This window comes from Polistes fuscatus, unplaced genomic scaffold, assembly GCF_010416935.1.
Source record: "Polistes fuscatus isolate 324 unplaced genomic scaffold, CU_Pfus_HIC Scaffold8, whole genome shotgun sequence".
NCBI lineage: Eukaryota > Metazoa > Arthropoda > Insecta > Hymenoptera > Vespidae > Polistes > Polistes fuscatus.
The window spans coordinates 5,072,319-5,081,890 of NW_025113162.1; the positions used below are offsets into that span (position 1 = coordinate 5,072,319).

The window sequence follows — 9,572 nt, forward strand, 5'->3', positions numbered from 1 at the left end:
CGTTGCAATAATTTCAATGTTTTAAACTCACGACATTGATGAGGAATGAACATCTACTGAAATAGCCCTTTCTATTTCTACTCTTCTCTTCTCTTCTCTTCTCTTCTCTTTTTTCTCTATTTTTCTTTTTATTCTACTTTTTTTCTCTAACATTACGACAATGGACGTAGATCGTAAAAAAGGTTCGTCGATGTGAAAACGTCTTCTTCTCGTATTCGGATCATTCTTCTTCCATTGTGTTCCGTGGTCATCGTATTTTATGATAGATGATCCATTCGTCAAACTTATTTTAATATTTCCAAATGTTCCTTCTTTTTTTTTTTTTTGTTCTTTTTCATTTCGCGTGACTGTACGTGTAATATCGATTTGAATATTTTTATTTTATCCATCGTTATTATTAATATCATTTTTAAGAGTATCCTTGTTCTAATAAATCCTCGTCTTATTATAAACACGTCTTATAAAACGCGTGTGCGCATGTTCTTCTCCGAGAATGGGGAAAGTATACAAACAGAGAACGTGCAAGTTATTATTAAAGTATAAAAACTTGTTAGTTTCCTTTAACTCTTCGAGCGTTTAACATCGTCGAGATATTCGTCGACATATTTTCATATATTTTTAAAAAGCTGTTATAAATAAAATTACATTCAGGTATGTACATTAGTATCTTTTTTTACAATTAATTTAATAATGTAAATGTATACATATATGTGTGTGTGTGTGTGTATGAAAAATAAATACAATTGAAAATTTATATTATTATTGCAATATCGGATAAAAATAATGAAAAGAAATTAGTTTGCTGTGAACGAAAATAACAATAACATTAGATTAAAAATAATATAATTTACTCTATGTATATTATAGGTTAAAACGATAATTCGTTTTTGAAATGAATTTAAATCGATTTCTATGATACTTTTATGTATTAATATTAATATTAGAAATTCTCAATGATGTCTGTTGGAATTATCGTAAATTTGAAATGGCAGAAAGTAGAATATATATCCATTAGGATCTAATTCTTAGATAACACTGTGGGCTATATTTAAACGGATGAGCGGATATAAGACAATGACAATCGAATCAGAAGGTAGGAATATGTGTCAGGAAGAAGGATCGCATAGTAGAAGAAAGATACGTTGGTTCTCTCTCCTGGGATTCATTATCGTAATGATTCAAGACCGTTAAAGTGAAACCATTGGAGATGAGAGTACGCCGTGACAATTCCTTGCAAAGATTCGATTCGAATCGTTAAATAATCAGGATAGTAGGTTAAAAAACCGAGGTCATAGATAGATCGATATATTTTTTCTGCGTACATTCACTCACCGTTGGCTTACCAAAATATTAAGATACCTTTTACAATTAAATAACTTCTTTTTTTAAAGTATACTAAAAGTATGTTCATAATGAATAGATAAATTTAAAAAGAATTACGAATCTTTTTTTGTTTCTCCTTGGTCGTAAAAGCAATTTTTAAATATAACGAATATGTGCATTTGATAGATCTGATTGTCTTGCATGCTACGTTCAATCTAATTATTTTTTTCCACTAGCATCATACTTCATGTTTCTCTGAAAAAAAAAAAGAAAAAAAAACGAATTTTTAACGACTGCACAGTATGACAAAACTAAATGTCGCGAAACAACATATGTAATTTATTTTATTACAATCATAAGGCTAAACGGTTTAACTAAATATCAAAACAAATAAATCCCCGTCGCTGGGAGGGAAAAAATTCTATCTGCGCTGAAACGCTTAGGTTCACGTGCGCCCGCGCAAGCGCACATATTACACGGAGGAAAACATCGGTCGTGTGTATTTTGTAAATGTAAAGATCTATAGTCGCGATTATATCGTATAAAACTCGTCATTTCAGCAAAATTTCAAAGATAAACGTAATTAAACGTACATCAAACTATAGCTGCTAATTTTTTCTTTTTTTTTTATAATCCTCCACATAAGTTCTACACAATCGTTCATAAATTCAAAACAAACATATACCCACACGCGCGCGCGCGCACTAATCCTCTTTTTCTCTTTTCTGACTCATGTCAATTTAAAAACAAAAAAATAAACCAAATAAAAGGCAGTTATTTAATTGTAAAATGTGTCAAAATATTTTGATGATCAACTGCATGGTATGCTTGCTTTGGTATAATTTACATATTACAAGTGACAACGCTTACGTTTGACGGATTTTCAACGGATAAAACGGAAATGGAGTAGACATCTAGGAGACAATACGGAATATCTCCAACCGATGATAATTACATCTCCCTCCCGGTGGTATTATTGTCCTCGCGGTCCATTGTCAACAGCCTCCGGACAATACAATGCCTCCCTGTCTCTATCTCCGTTGTCCATTGTCTCGTATTTTATATTGTAATTTTATGATTCTTCGGTAGAACAAACGCACTGTGCCTATATATTGTATCCTACAAAGAAGACCACAATCACCAAACGACTTACGCGACCACCAACGCTAATTGTATGTACTCGACGGTTTAACTTTTGCTATCATAAAAAAAGAACAACTATTGTTTATTTTTCAGCAGGCCAATCGTTTAAATTAATCACCTTCATCAAGGCTTATTCTTAATTTTTTCTTTACTCGACAATATTATTCATTAGTTTTCTAGGTAAACGCGTATGTTAATCAATTTAATATCGTTTTAGATGAAATTGAATTAAAAAAAAAAAAAAAAGACACCTAAAGTATCCTCCATCGCGATAAAAATATATGTTGAAAATAAATTCTATAATATAATTGTTTAATTAAAATAATACAAGAAGTTAATATCGTATTTATAAATTGACTATACTGGTAAAATAAAAGTAATCGAAATGTGGAACGAAATTAGATTATTGGGGCGCTTGAAATCGTACGTAGCATAACTCATAAACTATATTTCGTAGTCATCCGATATATCGATCCATACGAAACGATTAAGTATTTCAACGCATGACATGTTACTGTCATTCAGGAATTTCACGCTTCGAACCATCAGTACCGCCACCGCTACCACCACCACCATTACCATCCCTAACACTACTAACACTATCAACATAATCAACGTACTACAAATATACAACACACACACACACACACACACACATAAACAGCCTTTGCTTATTTCGAACCCTCTCGAAATAATGGAAAATTTGAAATTCGGTATATTGTTGAAGTGTTAGAACGTTTTGATTTAATTATCTGTCTCGAATTATATTTTGTAATGTGTTATAAATACGATACAATACTTTAAGTTATGGTCATTTGTGGTTTGGTAAATTTAATAGTGCAAATGTTCAAAGTTTTTATCAGATCATTAAAGATGTGATATATTTTTTCGATGATTTACAAAATAATTATGTAAGGATGGAGCTAAAGTTTCTAAATGAGTGTAAAAATCAATTACTTTTTTTCGATACTTTTTAAAGGTAATTTTTTTTTTTTCAGATCGTAAAACTACGAACTTTCGAAGTTCCTATATTCTCAATCATAAAAAGGTCTCAGAAAAGAGTAATTGATTTTTACAATTACACAATTTATACAATTACACAATTATACAATTTAATATATAACGGAATAAGAAAAATGATGGATATAATTTTTTTTCTTGTCAACATTTGGAATGAAATTTTTCGCACGTATTCTGCGTACAAATGAAAGAGTTAAGAGTATCCCTTCGGGAAAAGATTACGCATTCGATGAAATCAAATAAAACTTTAAAAGTTATCATATATCCGTGTATTCCACGTTCATTTGCGAACCGAAAAGAATAATGTAAAACGTAACTAGGCCAAATAAAATTCGAAACTTTTTTTCTTTATAGTTCGCGGATAGCCAATGTGACTATGAAAAATATTCTCGGCAATTCGATTTGAGTTACACGCGTACGTGCTTATCGCTTGTACTTCGAAGAAATGTCTCTGAAATCTCTTTTGTCTATCCCTTTCTAAAAAGTTTAACGAATAAGAAGAACACACTCGTTATCTCGGTATTGTAGCTGAAACAATTTGAATAATTTCGTATTCCTATATTTTACAACTATTCGAATATACGTGCCGTACTTAAGTATACTTATATTTAAATATTTTAGCCGAATATTCTTAAAAAAGAAACAAGCTATTTAAAAGTAAAAATATAGTTAAATATTATTACTATTATTACTATTATTACTATTATTATTATTATTATTATTATTATTATTATTATAAAAAAAAAGACAGAATATTAATGTTATATACAAAAATGATAGCAAACTAAAACAAAGTATTTTATTTCTTTGTAATAAATTCTTTATGTTGTTTATAAAAAAAATAATAAAATATCGATCGAATAATCGGATTGAAATGTTTCTTGCGGAGGAAGTATAATCTCATGATCTTATAAATATTGTAAAACATAAAGCTTCGTTACAGCTATTCATTTTGTCGGTTAGTTTACAAGAAGAACGAAGTCACACGATACCACTTGCGATTCTTTCGAAGCAACACCTTAACGATGGTTATTTTTATACTGTCATAATCTCGGATAACAAGTTCTCAGGACTGACCCAGGGCCGTCGGTATATTTCAATGTCGAGGCTAGGCAGAGCTCGTCCTCTTGGGACTTTATATCAGCTTCCTGGACAAGTTACCCTTTCCCCTTTCCCCTACTCTACTAAGCCAAACATACCACAACCAAATATCTATTCACACGAGATTCCAACGTGTATATGTACATACATAGGTAAGACTCAAACATTGGTTGAGATTATGACGTTTCTTTATTTATCGCACTAGCCGTGTTATATACGACACGCTTGGGAATTTATCCTAGAAAACGAGATTCTAGGCTTTACGCTTTGACCATCTTTTTCTATCTCTTTCTCTCTTTCTCTCGTCTTCTTATTTTCGGCGTTACATTATGTCATATCATGTACCATTAGTATTGGTATTATCAAGTAAGTGCACTTCTTTCTGGACATTTGTTTATGACAAATAAATGCATTATCATAATTAACTATGAATTTCTTTACATTAATTCTAGGTATACAAATTTTCGTACATTTTAACTATAAATTGCTAATTGTATTTTATAAAAGATGAATAAATTATAGAATATCGAATTTTATTCTTTCAATTTTAGTCAAATAAAAGGCAATATAGAAAAGCAAATGTTGAAAATCGCGATAAAGATATAAGGCATATAAATGAACGATAAACGTGTGAGGTAACGTAACGACTAATTCAGCGGTATACGCACAAGGTAATTACATTTGTTTGTGCATAGCTGTGCTTTAATGGTGTCCCTTGGCAGATCATTGGAACTTCGAAAATCATGTGAGTGAATACCTCCGTGTATGCTTTTGCAAACTCAGGGATTAACGAATTTTCCATGATGAACGTGGAATACCAAAGGGCGACCAATAATCGATAGAGATAGATCGATAGGTGTCCGAGTCGAAAGAGGAGAGAGGAAGTGAGGGAGAAAGAGAGAGAGGGAGAGAGAAAGGTGTAAGTTAAATTTGCAGAGGGTCACTTTGGTACATTGCGTTCAATGAAGCAAACAGGAAAATCCATTCGTGTGCAGGATAGTTAGCTAGTTCTTGATATCGCATATTTCGAGAAATTTCAATGTTCTATATACGTCTTTCTTTCTCTCTCCCTCTCTCTCATCACCCTCTACTACATTTGGACATTTTCCAAAAAGAGTAACGGAAACTATATACATATACGTTATATTACGTAGCATAATAAATTCATTTGATTGGTATAATAAGGAAAATAATATTATTGTTATAAGAGTAAATCAAGGATAAGACAGAAAATATGAAATATTCATTCATATAAAATATGTGAGTATAAAGTTATTATTAAATGAAATTATTATCAGACATAAATCAAGAAAATAAATCGACTCGTTCGTAGGAAAATCATATGATATCAAAAGAAATAATTATACTGCATATTTAACGCGATAAAACAAATCAATATGTTCTTTAAAAATATCATTGGAATGGTATCAATGCCAGTTTCATTGATGCTCTGGCAGATTTAATATTTCTGGTAATAATAACGTATAGATATATTTTGTAGAACTAACGGACAGGCTTATCTCTGGAGCAAATGTATGCCGCGATCAATTCTCCCCTTCGTACATAATCATGGTCAATTGAGTTTATCTAGGTAAGATAATTAACATGGAACCACAGTCGACAGTAAGATCAACGATGTAAGACCAACAAACGTGAGCTCACATTGAAACACAGAACGCATAATCATCGCCAAACTTCGAGTATACTTTATCGAGTTTATACAACAGCTCACCGTATCTTTCACCATGCGTCTCTCGATGATAAGATGATTTTACGGATTTTCTCTTGTTAGCAGTTAGCAAACGAAAGGGCTGTATCTCATAACGTTGTGTTTGTAGAAAGTTCTTCCTTGTGTTCCTTACTTGCCACAAAGTACACTTTCCTCATCGGATATACTTCACCCCATCGTGAACCCTCCAAAATACTTGTCTTCTTTTTATACTGTGCTATACGTTGCTTTCTTGATTTATTGAGATTTTGAAAATCGATAAAATTATCTTCTTAGATGAACTAATAATAACGACGATCAAATAATATAAATATATAGTATTTTATATATTTATTTAATCTATATTCTATAAATAAATATATTATTATTAATTTATATATAAAAGAAAGACAAAATTACAAATTATTATAGATAAATTTGTATAGTCGCTATATTTTATATTTATTGTTTACGTATTATTTAAAATAAAAATGGTATAATGAAAATTCTATATTAATAAGATTATTTGTCTATAAAAATAATTATACGTATATATATATATATATATATAAAAATTTGTATTTTTCTCTTTCTTTGATATAAATTCATATAAATTATAGTGTATACTATTATATCGTTATTAAAATTATATATCTATTAATATTATTGATTTTTTAAACCACGTGATATAAATCACAAATGAAAAGATATAATTGATAGATAATTAAATACATTATAATCATATGTAATGCAAATACCATGTTTTCCATAAATGAAGCCAATTAATACGCACAAAATGTCATTAATTCGTTACGCGGAATTAAGAATACTTTTGATCGGTCGTAATAACCGCGATTAACTAGAATTTATTAAATTTATTAATTAAGCGCGTATTTTGATCAGGATATTCATATAATTATCATTTGAAATCCTGAACACGTAACGAACAGTAATTGGCCATCTGATATATTGGGCGGTGGAAATTTTATTAGGTATCAGCTTTTCATTCAGCCAACATTTGAACATGCATAACACGATCGAGTATATCATCGACATTTTTTCCGTTTTGCGAAAATCGATATATATTCATGTACTCGTTTGTGTGAGAAAGTTAGATAAAAAGAGAGGAGAAACAATGCTTCTCGATCGAAGCTTTTAATTCCAAACCAGCTCGTTGAAAATCGATCGACACTCATTACATGCGTCAAGTGAGTCTATTTGAATTTAATCAATGTGAAAACAGAGCTATACGAACGAATTTTATTTAAAAAAAAAAAAAAAAAGTACAAAAATTAATAGGTCATTACATATGAATTGACTAATTTCATAATATGAATTCTTTTTGAGATATTTTTCTGGCTAAATGTGAATTTCATGTTTTTCTGCATATGTTTTTAGACTGAAATTTATATGGCTTACGTTTCAACATAAATCAAAGACATTTTGGAATGCTGTTTTTATATTATTGAAAATGTAAACATAATGCCGTAATAACTGATCGGAAAATTTACGATGCATTAGGTGAAAATATTGTTAATGAGAGTGCGATTCATTAGTGATATGAAAAATTTAAAAATAAAGATGAAAGGTTTTTAATCAAAAGTATATCAAAAACGATTCTTGAAGAATTCGTGGATTTCATAAATCTAAGTTTTTACGAAAATTAAATTTGAAAAGTTTATAACGCGTTAAAAAACTTTATAGAATGTAATGATGATTACTTTATTAAAGTTTAATATAAAAAAAAGGATATATAAATTTGTTTTAACTCTTAAGGTTTGTTTTACAAAATCGAACATTACGCGCATTCGAACGATTAGTTCAAAAATATGATGTTATTTATAACTTTTATATTCATTTAATCGAATTAAATAGAAAATAAAAAACATGCGTGTATATACGAATAAATTATAATATATTATAGTAAGCTTTCGTACAAGATTAATGAAACGAAACGAAATAATTTAAGAGAATCATTTGAGAATAATCTTAAAGAACTGTTGATATAATGTATGATCCAATGTATGTTTTATACGAAAGTTTGGCTAAACCAGTTTATATTCTCTTCAAACTCAATTATGCCAAACGGATACTATACAACGGAATGCAATATTGCTATCGAAGATCGAAGCCTCAACCAGTAGAATAAAAAGAAGTCAAATATACCTGTTTCCTTGCTACCTCTTACCACCCTACAAATTCACCCACGAATTTTATCTCCGCTTTGTTTTTTCTCCAAACAACATGAAACTTACTTTTTTTATGTACTAAAAAACGTTTTGCAATATCTATATAAGTTTTTCTCGACGCAATTTACTTGATAACACAAACGTACCGAATTTTATCTAACAATGAAGATTTGTTAAAGAATAATTTCTTATGTTAAATTATACAAAAATAATAGATACAAAATATAGCGACTATTAATTAACGAGTGTTCTATAGTCCTTTTATATTTTCATAGACAATCGCAATATTTAAATAAATAATATACGTAAATGTATATTTCTTTGATAGTAAACTTGGACTTACCTTGGCCAACTGCTATAACTTCAATGAAGATCAAAAAACCAGAGAGCAACGGAACGGTGAGCCAACGACACACCATTTTCCACACTTTCTCATTACCCGAATCACCTATAATAACACCTTTAACGTTGTCCACCGTCACCAATAAATCGGCACCAATTTTGGTTCGTTAGATTTAAAGTGGCCTTCGAGTAAGATCACAGTATCCTGATAAATACTCTTAGCAATCTAAAAACTTCACAATCTTGATCTCACTCAACTTGTACCGCCGTTTATTTCCACTCTCATCCTTTCATCTCGTTCAAGAGAATATCACCATCAAAGTGTTTCAATCACTCGTGTTTCGAACTTTATCACCCTTCTCTTTGCGAAACGATCGACGATAAAAATTGTTAAAGTACTAGACTAGACTTTCTCTTCTTTTCTTCGTCGTTAAAAAACGAAAGAGTCTTAAAATTATTTCGAACAAGAAGAAAATTTTCCGATTACATTTCGAGTAATATTTCTTTACTTTACAATTCCCTTTTCTTTTCCGTAGGAAGAAAAAACTGGCGCGTTATAAATATCGCGTTCAAATGAACGACGTCGTTTTATCGTAAAAGCGATAAAAATGGCTACGAGATCGAAGGAAAACCAATCGAGGACCAATCAATCAACACTTCTTCGATGATTGGTTGACTAAAGTATCCGAAAAGAATTTCTGCACCAATGTTTGTTCCTCTCTCAACATTCGTTGACAAATGGCGAT

General features: G+C 30.3%; 1 protein-coding gene and 1 long non-coding RNA gene across 2 annotated transcripts in view; one reads left to right on the forward strand and one right to left on the reverse strand.

Annotated features, from left to right (window-relative positions):
• Window positions 1–9,280, reverse strand: part of LOC122524787 (zwei Ig domain protein zig-8) — a 269,914-nt gene extending 260,634 nt beyond the window's left edge. The window contains exon 1 of the mRNA XM_043647216.1: window positions 8,828–9,280. Within this exon, the coding sequence (XP_043503151.1) occupies window positions 8,828–8,903 (76 nt within the window). The 5' untranslated portion in view covers window positions 8,904–9,280. The remainder of the gene's footprint in view (window positions 1–8,827) is intronic.
• Window positions 570–8,884, forward strand: LOC122524789. Its single transcript, XR_006305626.1, has 2 exons — window positions 570–651; window positions 8,813–8,884. It is a non-coding gene; the product is annotated as an uncharacterized LOC122524789 (long non-coding RNA).
• Window positions 9,281–9,572: the final 292 nt, after the last annotated feature.